Source organism: Macaca thibetana, chromosome 15, assembly GCF_024542745.1.
Source record: "Macaca thibetana thibetana isolate TM-01 chromosome 15, ASM2454274v1, whole genome shotgun sequence".
Classification (NCBI taxonomy): domain Eukaryota; kingdom Metazoa; phylum Chordata; class Mammalia; order Primates; family Cercopithecidae; genus Macaca; species Macaca thibetana.
The window spans coordinates 63,102,539-63,122,145 of NC_065592.1; the positions used below are offsets into that span (position 1 = coordinate 63,102,539).

General features: G+C 33.4%; 2 protein-coding genes across 6 annotated transcripts in view; both read right to left on the reverse strand.

Moving 5' to 3' along the window:
* The window catches only part of SH3GL2 (SH3 domain containing GRB2 like 2, endophilin A1), a 796,347-nt gene that overhangs the window by 341,083 nt on the left and 435,657 nt on the right, over positions 1-19,607 (reverse strand). The window lies entirely within an intron of this gene.
* CNTLN (centlein) overlaps positions 1-19,607 on the reverse strand; it is a 373,184-nt gene that overhangs the window by 37,861 nt on the left and 315,716 nt on the right. For all 5 annotated transcript variants that reach the window (XM_050761625.1, XM_050761628.1, XM_050761624.1 and 2 more), the window contains 5 exons: positions 14,980-15,171; positions 9,764-9,861; positions 8,142-8,268; positions 6,661-6,798; positions 5,885-6,070 (listed from right to left, as the gene is read on the reverse strand). In XM_050761625.1, the coding sequence (XP_050617582.1) occupies positions 5,885-6,070; positions 6,661-6,798; positions 8,142-8,268; positions 9,764-9,861; positions 14,980-15,171 (741 nt within the window). The remainder of the gene's footprint in view (positions 1-5,884; positions 6,071-6,660; positions 6,799-8,141; positions 8,269-9,763; positions 9,862-14,979; positions 15,172-19,607) is intronic.

A 19,607-nucleotide genomic window follows, 5' to 3' on the forward strand; every position in this document is an offset into this window, starting at 1 on the left:
CTAAATAGGTATGAATAATACAGAATTCCAAGATCAACCCTCATGTACCATGTAAGTGTCATTAAAAAGGTACCTAAATGAAGTATAAGCAATGCTAGGTGGCCTACATAATGAGTAGTGTTGTTACTATATGATATATTCCATATACCTTCAATTCCGATGCACTGATTATTAGAAAATAGTATGTTGTTTGGTTGAAATATACTTCATAATGCATGAATGATCATTTTCCCTTCCAAAGTGTATCTTTCATAGATAGTAGAGCCTTCACTGTGCTAGGTTCACTGAAATGTTTTACCTTCCACCCATATATCAAAGCTAACTTTTTATTTTTTTAAGATCACACTTTCCTTGGATTTACATGTTGGGTCTCAGCTTTACTTTCCTCTTTTTTAAAATAAATAAATCAGCCTGTTTTCAACACTGGGTGCTACTTCCATCTGGCTTTTATCTTTACTTCCCTCTTATCTGTTACAAAGTTGCCTTCTATTACCAATTCAAAATCTGCTCAGTTGCTCTCTGAGCAACTCTAAAGCCCCCAAAGGGCTTTGAAAAATGCTTTAAATTATAATTTGCTAAAAACACTGTAAGTTTTAAAAAGTGTCACTCTACTCATATCAGTTGAATAATGATCCATAGCTAACACTTATTATCAAGGTAAGTAAAAACACTGTATGGCACAAAGTAAGCATTCAATAAATGTTAACTGAATTTCCAAAAACTGATGTCAGCTTTCTTGCAATTCTTGGGATATCATGAGCTAGGAATTATCCCAATATCTGAGGATATTGTCAAAATATGAATGCTTTTTGGATATACATATCAACTTAATTTACTTTACTTTTCAATTACTATAATTTATTGTAACCAGTCACCAATGATGTTTGTGGAAAATACAGTAAGCGATCCCATTTCTGTCTTATTAGATTTAGTTTTCCACTCTTTATCATGAGTCTTTGTGATACATATAACTTTTAGTTTCACCGAATCATTATGGATTGCTTGGACTTTTTTTAGTAAGATTACATTGTGAGGAAGGTGAAAATTGGTGGCTGAAATACTCTGGGGTCACTATTGCCATCATGGTTTTTGGGATTTAAAAAAATGAATTTTTAAAAAACAGGTTTTTAAACAGCTTTATTGAGATATAATTTACATACTTTAAAGTTTTCCAAATAAGGAAACATTTGTATTATGAAACCTTTCTCTAAACACAGCTGTCATTTCTTTTTTCAGTATAATGACAGGGTGAAAAGAGTTAATTCAAGTTGAATTGTATCACAGACCTATTTATAAATCTTAATTAAGAGAAAAGTGCCAAGTTATTAACAATTGTATGTGTAAAAATAAAATTCTAATGCTACACAAATGTATTCGCTAAAGAAGCAAGAAATTTATATACCAAAAGCATCTTACTGAATCTTACCAAAGCAAGTACATATTGATAATGAAACCATTTATGCTTCCAGCTAAATATTGTTTTTTGGCTGGTATTTATTTCATAGCTAACAAAATCCACTGAAAAGATGGAGCCTGGCATATGACTCTCACATACAGGCACATTAACAAGCCTCTATCACGGCTGAGTTAAACTGAGCAAATACTTCTAGAAATTTCCCTTGTGTGTTTTATTCAGTTATTAGAAGAATTCAAAGCCTCAGCTCTGCCACATATATCCAGCCCAGATGCTCAAAGTACTTGATTTCACCCCAGGGCCAAATTCCATATTCAAGACTAGATCTAGAACAGATGGCCACTCCACCTCTTCCATAATCTGGTTGCGCCCTATGAATAAATGAAAAGACTAAAGGGAACATAGATTCCACAACAGGGCCAGAACAAACATTATTACTATTAATACTGCTAATAATATTTATTAAGTACTTTTGTGTACATGACACCCTAATAAGCTCTGCACAGAATGAGTCTTGGTGATCATAATGTTCCATGTAGGTACTATGTGCATTCCTTAACTCTGCTCATTAAGGAATGCACATAGTTCTCACTGTTCACAGAGTTTTCCATTTGAGTGGTGACTATATGTTCAGTACCATTCCTGAAGCAGATATAAACCAATTCCTCAAAAATTTAATGAGCCCTGTTATGTAACAGTACCCTGAAGACAACAAATGACAATGTTCCTTTCCTCAAGTTGGCTTTAATTTATTTGAAACAGAAAGAAAAATACCAGTTTATGATTGTGTTAATGTACATATAATAAATGTTCAGGAGATGAGTCAGAGCCGTACTACTACTGCTATTACTACTACTGATAATAATAGTTGATACTGAGATAGCAATTAGGCACTGTTCTGATCTTTAGCTATGATAACTTATTTAAATCCTCACTTCGCTTATGTTCCATTATTAAACTCATTCTACAGATGGGGAAACTGAGGCACAGAGGATTCAGTCACTATCCTGAAGTCAGAGAGTTAGTAAATGGCAGAGTTGGGCTCTATCAACTACAGAATTAAAGGGCAGATTCATGACAGAGGAAGGCCCAGAGTTAAATCTGAAGGAGAGAACAAAGAGGGGAAGGCATTTTGGGTGAGAAAGAAAACTTGAGCAAAGGCAGGAATAACCACAATATGGGTGAAAGAGTAGTGGAAAAGATTAGACTTCAGCAGGATAACACCCAGTTATGGAAGGTCTTAAGTATTTAAAAAGGAGGAAGCATTGATCTAATGCACCTAATGTGGTAGTATATAGGGAGTCATTGATGATATGCTGCTTCAGATGGTGGGTCCTAAGCATTTCTGCCTAGACCTAGAGCCATATGTACAAGGAAAAGAAAGATGATAATCATGCCTTTCTTAAGATCCAAATATCCAGTCTTTGCCATCAATATATGGTTTTGGCATTAATTTGCTGGTGGCCCCTTATTTGGCCCGGCGCGGTGGCTCAAGCCTGTAATCCCTGCACTTTGGGAGGCCGAGATGGGCAGATCACGAGGTCAGGAGATCGAGACCATCCTGGCTAACATGGTGAAACCCCGTCTCTACTAAAAAATACAAAAAACTAGCCAGGCGCGGTGGCGTGTGCCTGTAGTCCCGGCTACTCGGGAGGCTGAGGCAGGAGAATCGCTTGAACCCGGGAGGCGGAGCTTGCAGTGAGCTGAGATCTGGCCACTGCACTCCAGCCTGGGCGACAGAGCGAGACTCCATCTCAAAAAAAAAAAAAAGAAAAAGAAAAAGAAACAAGGCCGGGCGCGGTGGCTCAAGCCTGTAATCCCAGCACTTTGGGAGGCCGAGACGGGCGGATCACGAGGTCAGGAGATCGAGACCATCCTGGCTGACACGGTGAAACCCCGTCTCTACTAAAAAATACAAAAAACTAGCCGGGCGAGGTGGCGGGCGCCTGTAGTCCCAGCTACTCGGGAGGCTGAGGCGGGAGAATGGCGTAAACCCGGGAGGCGGAGCTTGCAGTGAGCGGAGATCCGGCCACTGCACTCCAGCCTGGGCGACAGAGCGAGACTTCCTCTCAAAAAAAAAAAAAAAAAAAAAAAAAAAAAAAAAAAAAAAAAAAAAGTCATGAAACCACAGCAATCCTGAATTTATCTATTAAGACATCTACTCAATATCATTGTTGATGAACAATATGAAGAACTAATGTTACCCTTGAATAATTACAGTTTAGATACTCACTTCATCATTAAATACTATTTATATCATTGGATATAAAGAAAAGTTTCTTGCCGGGCGTGGTGGCTCAAGCCTGTAATCCCAGCACTTTGGGAGGCCGAGACGAGCGGATCACGAGGTCAGGAGATCGAGACCATCCTGGCTAACACGGTGAAACCCCGTCTCTACTAAAAAATACAAAAAACTAGCCGGGCGAGGTGGCGGGCGCCTGTAGTCCCAGCTACTCGGGAGGCTGAGGCAGGAGAATGGCGTGAACCCGGGAGGCGGAGCTTGCAGTGAGCTGAGATCCGGCCACTGCACTCCAGCCTGGGCGACAGAGCGAGACTCCGTCTCAAAAAAAAAAGAGAAAAAAAAGAAAAGTTTCTTAAAGATATTTTTTGCTAAACCACTTTGTATGGAGAAATATACCCATTTACCTTATCATGGAAGTCATGAAACTTCATCTAGAATATGATAATCAGATATACAGTCATGAAATTAATTTTTCTATTGTGAAAACTTCTGATTCTCATTCATCCTTCTTTTTTAAAGTGCCACATTCAAAGAGTACTTCAAGGAAAAACAATGATTAGCATTTTGAATACATCTCATAATTATATATTTCATATTTTATATCTTAGCCAAAAGCTCCATAAACAAAATGCTAAGTTGAATATAAAACAAAAACCAAGGTTTATGAAGGTAATACTCATAATAAAAATGGTTCTACCTCATGAGTAAAATAATGACTATATATATATAGCTTTTATTTTAGTTTCAGGGATACATGTGCAGGTTGGTTCTGTAGATAAATTTTGTGTTGCAGGGGTTTGATGTACATATTATTTCATCACCCAGGCAATAAACATAGTACCCAATAGGTAGTTTTTCAATTCTCACGCTCCTCCCACCCTCACCCTCAAGTAGGCCCCGATGTCTATTGTTCTCTTCTTTGTGTCCATGTGCACTCAATGTTTAGCTTCCACTTATAAGTGAGAACATGTGGTGTTGGTTTTTTCTTCATGTGTTAGTTCACTTAGGATAATGGCCTCCAGCTCCATTCAAGTTGCTGCAAGGGACTTGATCTCATTCTTCTCTATGGCTGTGTAGTATCCTATGGTGTATATGTACCACAATTTCTTAATCTAGTCTATTGTTGATGGGCATTTAGGTTGATTCCATATCTTTGCTATTGTTAACAGTGCCGCAATGAACATATGCATGCATGTGTCTTTATGACAGAAGGATTTCTATTACTTTGGTTATGTACCCAATAATGGGATTGCTGGGTCAAATGGTAGTTCTGTTTTTCACTTTTTGAGAATTTCCAAACTGCTTTCCATAGTGGCTGAACTAATTTACATTCCCACCAGCAGTGTATAAGTCACAATATTTAATGAAAGTGTTCACTGTAAGTTAAACAGTGAATTCAACAAGCATTTAGAAAAAATGTTTTGAATCTGGAAAAGGTAAATTACATTTACTAAAATTAATACTTTGCAATCATTTAGGATCCTCAGAGGCAGGCATTATTGGCTTGACTTCACACCAGTTGAAATATTCATTAAAAGAGATAAAGGAGATAAAATGTTTTATCAATTCATTTTGTAGGTATTTTTAAAATGAGAAAACTCCCAAGGTATCTATGATTTCCAAAGAAGCAAAGTAAGGAATTTCCTCTAAGTGGAGTACTCTTAATAGTGGCATAAAATGTTATTAACTTCTAAGTCTAGGGGAATGAAAGCTTTCTAGGGCTCTTTAGCTTTTAGATAATTTCTAGATGGTACACCTCTGCAGATACTTGAGTTTGTCTTCTCTTTGTTCTGCTTGTCATGTGCCATTCCTCTGCCTATCCCATGTCTTCACAGTTTGTGGCCTGGGCTTCAGATGTCTCTTAGCATCACTGAACACTGACCAAGTTCCTGGTTGTTTCTGCTTGAACAATTTTCAAAAGGAGAGTAGAGCGGGAATGGCTTAATTCTTTCAACTTAAAACCTGTCCAGATGACTTGACTACTACCATTTCATAACTAAATTGATATTAAGAAAGAAATATTAAGATGGTAGAAAATTTTAAATTCAAACTATAAAAATAAATTCTTTATGCAGGAATTATTAGCAATGTGATAAATAGGGTAGGAAAAGATATTTTGTGTGTTACGAAAGCAGAAAGAAACTTTATTCCCTAAATCATCTCAAGTAAGCTACTGCCTACTCTGCCTAAAGTAAAGTACAAGTTAGTAAACGACAAGTAATTCTAACCTTCACGAATTTGGTGAACTCTTCCACTTTTTCATTGGCTAACAGCAATGTCTTCTGTGCACCTTCTAGAACCTGTTCACTTTGCAATGCTAATCCTTGAAGCTGCTTAGATGCTGCTGTTTCAATGTCTGCCATTGCAGATTCAGTCTCACTTATTCTTGATACTAGGAGAGTAAGCTTGAGATCCTGCAAAAGATCAGCAGTCATAAAATAAAAGATATTTTATAAACAGATTTGGAAAAGTTAGTTATACATGTCAAATAAGGAAAATATTTTATTATTCTCTCTATATATGTATTTATTATTTGGGTAAAATTAATGATTATTTTCATTAATTTTCAATAAAACATCCTAAGTACACATTCTCATATACTTATCATCAAAATTAGTTTATGATTTTTAAAGATTATAAATAATTAAAAGCATGGAAGCTATTTTAGACCCCCAAAGATGCTCTACATAACATGGAAACATTAAGTTTGAAAGTTTGAGTGGGCCTACAAAATTTATATCTACTTGTATAAATACCAGTGTTCAATAATAGTTTTCATTTCTTAAAAACTATCAAACAAAACCTGTTTCCTCTAATACAGAAATATCTTTAATGTTAAACAAATGTTTAGTGTTTCATGTAGAGATACAAATCCTCTTTGCACTTATTTGAAGTGTTTAACTAGCTTGTGGTTTAGGGAAGGAAAAAAATCAACAATGTTAACAATGAAACAAACACCATTATATTCCATCTCTAAGCTAAAATGATCTTTTTAAAAGCATACCTTTTTTTCTAACTCCTCTTTAGATTTCTGATACATCTGTTCATACTGTGACTTTTCTTTTACAGCAACATTAAGTCTTTGCTTTAGTGAATCAATTGATATCTTCTTGTTGGAACATTCTTCAGTTAATGTCTTTACCTACATTAAAAGCATAAAGGTAATTATTATTGTTAAAGGCATTCTAGTCATATACTGTATTTGTTCCAGCAGAAACTAAATGAGTGAATGAGTCTACTTCCATTTATTTTCTCATAACGCTATCAAATTCAAGTATTATACTTACAGAACTCATATTATGAATGAAAGTAACAATCCTTAAATCAGTAACAAAACCCAAAATTGCACACAAACTAAATGAATACTGGTATGTATATCCTTGCACCCAATAACACAATATTAATGTTAACTACATATCCATTAATTACTAACTTAAACTTCCTAAGGCAGGAGATGATTGTTCTGATTCTGAAACAAGCCAAGTTATAGTTAACTTTCCATTGTATTCTCTAAAATAAGTATTACATAGCCTTTTTGATGAAATAAAATAATAGTATATATATACATTACTTATTTATAAGATATATAATATATATCTCAAAGCATAACAGAAAAAGTAGTTTTTCAGTTTAATGCCACTAAATATAAATGTTACTTATATAAAGATTCCACGGCTATGTAGGAAATTATTATTGAAGTTAAAAAAATAGCAAAATTGAAAGGATAACATTGAAAAAGCCTATAGGAAGTGATTTTAACTTGCACAGCGGCTTGGAAGAGAAGAGAAAGAAAATCCATATGGATTCATCATGCTCATGTAAAAGTTTCTTTCTCAAATCCATTTGACCTAACAGATACTTAAATTTTCATTTTCAACAAGGAAAGTAAAGGAGATGTTCTCTCAGGTGTGCATAACATTTAGTGAATGCCAAAGCACAGGGTGCTTTATGAGTTGTGAAAATAGCATCTTTAAAAAAAAAAAAAAAACCTTCTAGTTTGGGGTCATATATTACATAACTACTTTAACTACAACTCCCTTTGCAGGTACAACTCCCTTCCCATGTAAAATGCATTAAGGGTATCTAAGAAGAAAGTACATTTTTAAAGAACTTCTGATAGTTATTGGTAATCAAGTTTTCACTAAGAAATACAAGCTTGATTCTATCACAAATTATAGTTTTAAATAAAATGAAATACTGAATAAAAAGTAAAAAAGTATCCTAGAAATACTGAGGATTTTTAATCTTCTCATGGGATATTTATAAATAGAAACAGAATGTGTGGCCATATTATGTATGAGGTTTTAGAGACTTGAATTTTAAAATAAATAATGTACTTTCAGAGCAAAGAGTGTTACTTTGTAACAGTAAATACATATCCTATGAATATTTTCTATACATTTATTAGGACTAAATATTTGTGGTAAGAGAGTAAATACAACAGGAAGTGATATTTTTAGTGTCAGTTAAGATAAAAATTGATACCTTTTTATCAAGATTTTGTAACATTTCACTAAAACTCTCATTACTTTCCAAATTTACTTTCTGTCGAAATTTCAAGTCCTCTATCAAATGTCTTTTCATAGTTATATCCCTCTCCATTCGAGACATCCTTGAAAAAAAAAAAGGTAACATCAAGAGTGACAGAAAATACCTTAACAGTGGTGATATCTTACATTTTATCCAATATTATACCTACTGTTAATTTTTAAATGTTATGTGATATTGACACTGTAAATTAGTAAAATGAATTGCATTGGATAAGATATTGTTCTTTTAATATTTTGAGCACTTGTAAAATCTATAGTTGTGACTTGGTAATTATACAATTACATATATGTATTAAAACAAAAATATAAGAAATGAAAAAAATTAATAACACTTATGAAAACTTAGAGCTATTTCATTTAAATCACATTTTTACATTGCTGTGAAAAATCAAAGTGATATATAAAGATAATCAAAAGCATAACAATAAGAAAAAATCTAATACTTCAATAAACAAATGTAAACTCTTGTAATGAAACTAAATTAGCCATAATATCTTCTAATTTAATATAATTTGAGATTCAATCCACACATCTGTTTAGCACAGTTGATGAAATATTAAGTATAAAATGGTAGATGCTGTGAGAACCACTACTCTCTTGCTGCTGCTGCTGCTGCTGCTGCTGCTGCTACTGCTACTAAAATAAGAATGACAATAGCTAACATGTATCGAAGACTTACAATGTTCCAGTCACTGTTGTAAGTGCTTTACATGTATTAGCTCATTTATTCCTCAAAAGAACCTAATTTAATATTATTGAATTTAGGCATAGGCCTAGTAGGTAGGGAAGCCAGAATTCAAAGAGTGTTAATCGAGAGCCCTGTTAAACAATAAGCAAGACTTACTCTTAATAAATAAACTTCAAAATATTATCAGTTAAAAAATTAACCAACCTTTTTGTCTAAGACTTTTATCTACTCATATCACTTCTAAGTGCTCTTCACTTATAATGAGGTCTACAGGTGTGTTTGTGAGATACATATATCTTAAATGTATCAGAGACAACTGGAATTCTATCTAAACATCTTACTATTTCTAAGCAATAGTGTAGCTCTGAAAGATACAGAATGAAAATAATTTTGATTCAGTGGGATACAGCATTTAAAATCTTTTTACTGATAAACACAAAAAGTACAAACTTTCATAACCTCCAGTTATTTTAAACACAAACAAAACTTTCCTTTTTATACCTTAGCTTCATAAGTTTAGGCATTAAATCCAATACAAATACTAATCTATATATTTGGGGGGGGGTCAAATAACTGCCACATTGTAAAGTTTTTCATTCATAGTCTCGAAGCCATTAATTTGTATTTATTCAAAATTAAATATGTTTAATAAGGGAAATTTAACTTAATCCTTATTCTAATAAAAAAACTAAATAGCTTGCCATTAATCATGCTATACATAGTATTCCTTAAACTTTCATCTTATGTAGGTTTAAATATGAACTAGGGAAGGAAAACATTAACATTAGCAGTTTCTTAGGGTACGTTTAATAGACTTGGATGCCACTAGGTGGCACCAAATACAATGGCTAGAAATACAAAGACCATACTTTTCATGCATTTCCTTTATGTGTTCTTCTTTTGCTAGGAGTTCAAATTTCAAAGACTTCACATTTGATGACTGTTTAGTGAGTTCATTAGTTGCATTCTAGATTAAAAATAGAAATAAATTTAAATATACCTTTCAACCTTGGTCTAAAGCAGCATAAAAATAAGTGCCATTCTAAAAAAGAAGAATACATTTACAATAATTATGGTAAACAATAATTAAAATGAATATTTTAATATTTTAAATGCTTTATTTTATATGCTCTAATAGAAATACTATAGTAATACTAAAACTTTTATATAACATGCCAAACTATAGAGGAACACAATCATGTAAGAATAGCAAAGAGTATGTATCCAAAATACATTTACAGGAAATGTGAATTGTCCTAGTATAATGTAAATATGTGAATAATTAAGAATTTTAATGATTTAAAAAGATCACTTAAAACAAATACTGGATTTACTAACATCTTAGACTAACTATGGTCACAAATGCTTTGCTGCTCATCAAGCAGGGGAATCCATTTCCCAACCCTCTGAATGTAGTCTAGCTTGTGACTTGCTTTGCCCAAAAGAATGCAGCAGAAATGAATTGTGTAAATTTCAGTTCCCAGGCCTTAAAGCTTTATGGCTTCTCTCTTTGCCTTCTTGGAATGCTGCTCCAGGATCACCTTGCAGTTGATGTATCATGTGGAAGTGTACCAAGACACTACAGCTGACAGGCAGTAGATCAATTGTCCGATCTATGAGTGAGGCTATTTTGTATCTTCCAACTAGGGAAACCTTCGGTTTGAAAAAATCCAGGGATATGAGGTTGCCCAGAAGAGACCAACAAAGGAACTTCCCAGTCAACCAACAAAATCGTAAGAAATAATAAACTGTTGTTTTAAGCCACAATACTTTGGGATAGTTTGTTAGAGAATAATGATAACTGATAGAAAACCTCATGAATACTCAGTCCTTCTTTAAGTTATTAATAACACTACTTATTAAATTATTTATAAACAATTATTAGTTTTTCAAAGCAAAACAGTTCTGTGGTATTTGTTGTCAGTACAGCCTAGGAACCAGAGGTGGTAACTACAGTGTTAGAACACCTTTCAATTTTGACTCTAGTTCCAACTAAATGTATAATCTAAGACATCACTTAGTCTTTTCAGTACTTTAGTTTTTCCACATTCAAGATAATGTTGACATACTCACATTAATCCATTTGTTAACTTTTAAAAGTATTAAATGAATATAAATAAAATATAATAGCTGTTAAAATATTTGGAGTAGTTATTTAGCTAATATTTCTAAACTACAATAAATTGTTTCTATTAGAACTATTCCTAGATTTGGATGTTTGACTCATGCTAAAAATAATTTGAGTTTGAAAAGATTAAACTTTAGTTACCCAAGGTAAATGTAATTCATCAGACTGACTTTAAATATATCATGGATATAACATACAAATAGAACATTTGAAATAATTTTAATTTTTACATGAAATGTTAATTTTTCTTAAAAACTCAAAGCTACTTCAGCATGGCAACTCTTTTGAATGTTATGTTTTGATCAAATGTGTGTGTAATGCAATCAAAATTTATACCATAGTTTGCATGTTTACAGTGATGTACAGTATCTTATTTCCACCACTGCTTGAATATGTTCCACACTAGTCAATTTATCAAATAATTGAAGCGTTTGCTTTAATCATTAATTTTCAATTCTTTCTCTGATGATTGTTCATTCAGTTAGAAATATGAACATCCATGATTATGCTAAGCTAATAGTGATATGTTAATATAGTGATATTATATTATAAATATTATCACTATAAATTATATATGATATACTAATACGTATTATATTATCACTATACTATAATATAGTGATGGTTTTAGGGACTACTGTGATATAAATGTCTACTTATCCCTCCTCTAAATGGTCCCAGACTGTGCTTTTCTAATTTTGTATTTACCTTAACATTTTCATATTGCCTTTTTTTTCCTGTCAATCTGTTGGTTGTAATTTTTTGCTTGTGTCATTATTCCTGCCTAAAAACAATCATCCTTCCCCTTAATATGCATACTTCTAGCGTGCTGCACTGAAGGTGTTTTCTGCTGAGAAGTAAAATAAACTTAGAATTGTATTTAAAATAAAAGATACAGGCAGTAAATAAAGTCCGAGAGTATCTTCAATGGAATGAATTAAGTGGATATTAAGATAACTGGTTGGTTCTTTTCTGTTTTTAGACTTAAGGCTGTATTTTATGTGGCTGAAAATACTGTTAACTCTGACTTGGAGAATTGAGAGAAAAGCAATTTATAATAAATAAAACACCAGGTTGAGATACACTTTGGCCAAGATCTCTAAATCTAACAGCTATTTCATTTGATCCTCAAAAATTTTTATCAGATGGGTAGAAAGGGATCTCTGCTTTAGACCTCTAGAAAAGTTAAGTAATTTCCTTGACCAGGTTGATGAGAAGTTAATGGCCAAAAATTGATTGAAACCCAGGTCTTTTGTCCCTTTTCCATTCCCTACTACACAATATTTATCTGTAACATGACTTAAAATCTGGTGTAAAACATATACATCAAAAATGTCACAATGGTAAAAAGTCATCCCTGTTACAGCTTTCCTATACAAAGTTTATTGAATTTTTTTTTTAAATTTGCATAGTATAATGATTAGGAGCATGGACTATGGAGGCAGATGGTTGGAGTTCTAATCTCAGCTCTATATGCAGTACCTGTGTGATCTTGGACAATTAACTTATTCTTTCTGTGTCTCAGTTTTCTCAACTGTAAATGAACCACAGACATCAGAAAAACATATATAAAATTACACAGAAAAGTGTAATATTAACTGCATAGTACAGAAAAGGTGTGTATAAACCTTTAGTATATTCGAATCTAGCCAATTTTCTCAATTAAGTCTAAAAACATTAAGTAGAAAATAAGCTACTTATTTAAAAATCACTATATTATCAGTTTGATATCTGGAATGAGCCAAATTCTATTTCTTCTAAACAAATTAGTATGTTGAAGTTCTCACTGAACCCCCAGTACATTAGAATGTGACTGTATTTGGAGATAAGGCCTTTAAACAGATAATTCAGGTAAAATGAGGTTATTAGGGTGGAATCTAATTCAGTCTGAGCAGTGTCTTTATAAGCAGGGAAATTAGGACACAAAGACACATAGAGGGAAGACCATGTAAAGACACAGGGAGAAGACAGCCATCTACAAACCGAGGAGAGAGGCCTCAACAGAAATGAAACCTGTTGACACCTTGATCTTAGATTTCCAGCCTTTAGAACTGTGAGAATAATATATACGTTCACTGTTTAAGACAACCGGTCTGTGGTATTTTGTTATGGAATCTCTACAAACCAGAATCAAAACAAAAATTTTTAGTAGTAGAGAGTATTATATACTTAAAGATACTTGGTCTTCTAGGAAATTTCTATATGAAAATATGAAACAAAACAAAAGTAAAAATTTATCCTTTTTGTCCCTATGCAGTTTGGTCAGTGTTCCAAGACTCTAGGTTAGATTATGGACAATCAATTCAAACTAATTGCTTTAGTTCTCTTTCTGATTCATACATTCCTCCAAACCAAGAGAGAGACCTGTACGTGGGTAAAAGCTTACACCATGAAAAATCATAATACAAAGAACTTACAGACACTCATATGGATCTATTATTACCAAAAATTATTAGACCATTTGTAGTAAGTAAAATAAGTAAAATATAAATCAATGAAAAACTGTTTATGTAAAAATCATAAATTATGATTTATGTATAAATCAACTTAAAACTATGTCTTCTAGAAGTCAGATTAGACAATACTGGATCTAGCACTCTATTTTATCTTGGTGAAAAACAAAGTTAGAATCATGAGGACTTAAATACACGAAGAATCACAGAAGTAAGAATTAAAGTCTATGTGACAGATAAGATCAAGGAATATCTCAATGATTTTATCTTCTCTATATGAAACCTTAACACTGAAATGTTCAGTTTACACATTTTTTCCCTCATTTTCAGAGACACATTTTAAGGTTCATGCCCCAAAATTGCATAACACTTTTTCCCTCACATTTCTAATATTTTATAAGTTATTTAAGATTATAAAATGTTGTGACTGACCCAAGTTTTACACATAAAAACTGTCTAAAGAAGATAGTATTCAAGAAGAATCCCAATGCTAGTTTGTATATTTGGTTACTATTAATAAAGCAAATTATTTTCAAGCAATAATAAACTCATTTATTTTAAGTTTCATCCTATTTATCCTATGAGTAAATCTGCACTAAAAGATATATTATTGAAGGGTGCACATACCCTATTTGGGATTGAAAACAATGACGAGTCTATTTGACATTTCAACATAGTATTCCAGTACCCTCCTAACAGGGATGATTATTCCATTTCTAATGTACTCTGTGCATTTACAATCAGGATTTTCTTTCTAGTGACTCACATTATAGCAATGGTCCCATATACACTGCCCTTTTTAGCTTCTAGCTAGCAACCCCCACTGAAGAAAATATTTAAATATGTGAGGAATAAATGGGCTTAAGAAGCATGAAAATGAACTTTCCAATTAAAACTCACTCACAAATCCTATTTCTTACAAGGGAATTCTACTTAAACTAAGGACAGCCTTACTTTTAAGTTGCTGACAGTTTTGCTTGGTCTTAGATTCTTTTTTTTTTTTTCCTCTCATTGCTTTTTTTCTACATACTTCCTACTATTTTAATTTAGTTGTTGGTTGGAGACAGAGAAGGAGGAGATAAGCGGGAGGGAGAAGAAGCAGAAAGCAAAAGTGGGTTGGTTTCACTCTCAAGTTTAACTTGCTGGAAGTATGCAGAGAAAAGCAATTCTATTTATGTTGACATATTACATGTCTGAAAGGATTCTGTTTAGCTGGAGGGAGGCATGGGGGCAGAAAGAAGTATTAGAGTAGCAGATATCGGCCAGTTTAAATCAGCTCCTAAATTAGGATTTCATGGTGTCTTGTCTTTTTCAGAGAATGGTAGTATTCATTATCAGATAAGAATCTACCAGGCTAAAAATTAATGATGATGGCAATATTAATAATTTTGGATTATCTATACTATAATTTACCTTTATTAGAAAAAATTAGTGTTCATATAAATATGTCTTGCAGGATTCAAGCATAATACATGTTTTCATGCTTACTAAACTTTATAATCACCTTTAATTTACACTGTAATTGCTTCATTTCCAAATCCATGCTCCTTGAAGGACCAAGTGATGTAACTTGTATCCGTGGAAATGTTACTTGGGAAACTTCTTCTGCCAAACTTGTGATTTCAGATGAGGACTCCAATTTCTTTAGTAAATCTTCTTTTTCTTTCCGAAGCCCAGCCAAATCCAAATTTAGCTTCTTTTTTTAAAAAAAGAAAATAAATATAAATATATTATAAAAGTAACTACATTTAATCTAATAATTATCAGCATAAACGTCTACAGCTAGGAAAATATTAAAGAGAACTGAAATTAATTATAGTTATTATACGAACTTTACAAAAATCTTAACCTCTATTAGATTTTGCTTATAGTAGTAGGGCTTGCAAAGTTAAAACAAAGTGAACCAGCTGTACTCAATATCTTTTGGTTGGCTGGTCCTGACTGATGATGCACTATTTCTTTACCTTCACACATAAATGGGTGAGCCAGAGATTCACATATTTGATAACCTCGACTTCAGGGCTGATGTAGTACTTAACTGGGAAAAGCCAAGCTGGAGCAGGACAGGATAACAGATGTTAGCTGTTTATTCCACTGGGTAGGTCTTACCATCCTATATAGCAGCCAAAATGCTTCTCATTTAGCAACATAAATGTTAAGTCCAATTAGCAGACGAGGCTTGTTAGAGATTTAGTTCAAATAAATAGCGTGCAAACAAACTCGCTCAGTTTTATGCACTTGATTGATTGTTGAAAAGTCCTGTTTCTAATGTTGAGGTAGAAATGCACTAAACTCCTTACATTTTGAATTTTTAATAGCATAAACATTTTGCTAAATGACACAATAGTAATGTTTTTATGAAGGAGTGTAAAAGAAACCATCTTAATGTTAGCCCTTCTCATTCACCCATCTATAGTCAGCAGAAAGTCACCAAACTATAATGGCATAACAACTCAGAGCTGCTTAAGAGGGTATTTGCATTACTATTTTATTATTCCAAAGAAGCTTATAATGTGGTACCTTAACATAAGGTACAATTAGACAAAATGATACTGAAATCTCTCAGAGGGGGAAAAATTTTTCTTTGTTAAAAATTCCAATTAGAAATAGCAAAAGATGTAGCTAAAGTGTACAGTAAGATGAACATGAAACTTAAGTACTAACACTATATTTAAAACACAATTTCTAGAAACTATACCATCATTATATATGTATTTGTATATGTAAGTGCATATTATTAAATATGAATATTTAAGATCATGGATTCAAAACTAGAACTTGATATACTTCAGATTAAACTATGTTCTGGCAACATAAAAAGTATGCTGTGGTGAAAAAAACTATTTGGCTATATTTTACCTTATAATCTAAAAGCATGGTTCTATAGAATTTTAGGAAATTGTTTATGAAATTTGTTCCATGAAATTTGTTCATGAGTTGTCCCAAAAGAACCTAATAATTAATATCTAATAGTAAACTCTTAGTTTCCTTAAACCTGGAAATCTTCCTGTCTAATATTCAAGCTTGAATCCATCTCCCTCCCTGTTTATTCATTCCCTATGTCCAATCAATTGTCAGGTTCTGCAAATTACATAGTGTTTCTCATTTTCATTCCTCTCAGCCACTCTCTTAATGCAAACCCTCATTATCTCATTAAGACTATTACAATAACCCTTTCTCTGCCGTCAACCTTTCCCTACCTTCATTCCACCTTTTATACAACTTCCTAAAACAACACTGACCAGTTATTCCCTTAATCAAAGCCCTTCATGGGTTCTTCATTCCAACAGAATAAATCTCAAATGTTTGTGGATAATAAGGCTCTCTAAGCTTAGGCTTCAATTTGTGTTGCTGTCAGGCATCATATGAAGCCAAACCTGCCTGCCATTCCCCAAACCTGCCTGCCATTTTTACATGGATGACTCTACACATGGTGTTTCTTTCTGCTGAAATCTGTCTCATCTTTAAAGGGCAGCTTAGTATTCCTCCTTCATGAAGACTTCTTTGTTCCTTTCTTCTTACTGGAATACTTAGGCGGCTTCTCTCATTTGTTATACTTGTATGCCACCAGATTTCTGTCTAATCTTTCTACCTGGCAGATCCTGACACTATAAATGTGCCTCCACTGAGGAAAGATCAAGTCAATAAATACATTCTTCTAAAAGACATGCATACGTAACTTTCAACTTCAATTTAACAATATAAAAATGTATTAAATGAAGAAAAACTGAAATTACAGAGGCAGTAAACTAAATGACTTGTACTTTATTAAAATATAATATTTTGATTAAACAATATTTAAAATCTACAATCTTGAAAACATATTTCCGGTGTTAGTTATATATGCATAGAAATGCTACGCAGCATCTGTTGAAAAACAGGAAATATGTAAATCACACATTCCATCAGTTTGGAAACCTTTGGTTCTCCTTAGCATTGTGGACAAATAACTGGAGCTCTCTTATTAACTTCTCTCAGTTTAAAAATTCTACTTCTTACTTGAGAAAGCTATAGATGAGAAAAAATGTATAAATAACTTTCTTTTGCTTACATTTGCTGTAGGCTGTGAGACAACTTTTGTGGGTGACCTTGTTAGAAAGAGACTGTGCCATAAAAATCTACCAATAAATTAAGATTACTCTTAAAATTCTGAGTTTTCTTGTTTATTAGCAGCATGATTCCTATTTCTCTACTATTGCCTTTCCATCTTCAAGCAAATATTTATAAGCATTTAAGTCACATTATGTTAAGAACAAGTGATAACAAAACACACATGGAAGAATCATAATTTCTGGATTCATATTCTCTGGGTCTACTGCTTACCAGCTGAGTGAGCTTGCACAAACACATGGCTTTGTTTCCTCGTTTTAAAAAGAGACGGTGCTTGTCTACCTAACAAAGGTGATCTTGAGGACAGAATCTTAAAACGTCTGTGATTGCACGTAGTAGATGTTCATTGTCAGCATTGTTATCTTGTGGTAAAGGCTACTAATAGTGTCTGAGAAGTGTTAAAGGCTGAGGAGCTAGATTAATAAAACTTTAACATGTATATACATAATAACCTGGTAATTTCTCTCATGACAGAAACTTTAGTTTGTCTTAAGTCATAGTTACTTGTTTGACTAGAATAAATCTAGGATCCCTCCTATACTACTACACAGGTATTGAAGGCAGATATGCTCCTCTGACTCTATATCCGCAGCAGTGCAATCCGTCTATAGTCTCCCAAACATCTATTTCAATTTAAAAGTTGACTTCAATAAGAATAAGTACTGAGATTCGTATTGATTTATGTGTAGTCAATTACTTCTAACCAAAGGTTATAAAATAGAATTTAACACTATAAAAATTTTAAACTAGACACTATCTATTAATAATTTATTTAAATTTAACATTGAGGAAGCATAAATCCCTGAAAAGGAGAGAACTCTCTAAGCGACTGTAAGAAGAAATAAGAATGTACTGAAAAACTTATTCTTCAGTATAATATCCTGTGGTAGACACAATTCTCAGATGACATGCTCTGGTACAATACCCTCCCCTTGTATGGGACCCAGAAATATGATAGGTTGTCATTCCCATGATTACATTATGTTATATGCAAAGAGAATTCTGTAGGTGTAATTAGGGTCAGGGTCCCTAATCAAGTTTCTGAGAGCTAATCAAAAGCAAGCTTTTCTTGGCTGGTCCTGACCTAATCAGATGAGCCCTTTCAAAGAAGGCCAGAGGCATTCTCTGAGGTCAGGGAGATTCCCCTGCTGGCTTTAAAGAAGTAAGTTACCATGTTATGAAAGGAGCTACAAGACAAGACCTAAGGGAGGCCTCAATGAGCTGAGAATGATCCTTGGCTGTCAGCCAGCAAGCGACAGACCTCAGTCCTATACCCACAAGGAACTGAATTTTTCAAAAAAGGCAGCCTGGCTGACACACTGATTGCAACCTTGCCACATTCTGAGCAGAGCACCCCACTAAGGCTGTATCAGACTCCTGACCCAATGACACTGAGGTAATGAATGCATATGTTGTTTCTCAGCTGCTAAATTTGTGTTTTGTAGCACAGAAAATTAATATGGGTCCTGATATTTTTTACATCAGTGCCTTTCTAGAATCTACTTCTTGTTATCTTACTGCCACTCTGTCCCATCTCAAGAAAGTCTCCCAAACCCCACAGTGTGTAGAGTTTATATAATATTCTCACTCTGGATTAATTTTTTTTCTTTATCCATAATTTTGTATTCATTTTATTTATTCAATTGCTTTACAAATTGTCCCATTTTCTTTTCAGACAAGGTCTTGCTCTATTGCCCAGGCTGGAGTACAGTGGTTTAATCTTAGCCCACTACAGCCTCAAACTCTTGGGTTCAAGGGATCCTCCTGCCTCAGCCTCCCGAGCAGCAGGGACTACAGTGAGTAAAAATACCCAGCGAATTTTTAAATTTTTTTGTAGATATGGGATCTTGCTGTGTTGCCCAGCCTGGTCTTGAACTCATGGCCTCAAGCAATCCTCCCGCCTCGGCCTCTCAAAATGCTTGGATTATAGTCATGAGCCACTGTGCCTGACCCCCATTTTCCTTTTAATTTTTTTTTGTTCTTTTTCATTTTATTTTAATGTTCCATTTTCTATGCTAGAAA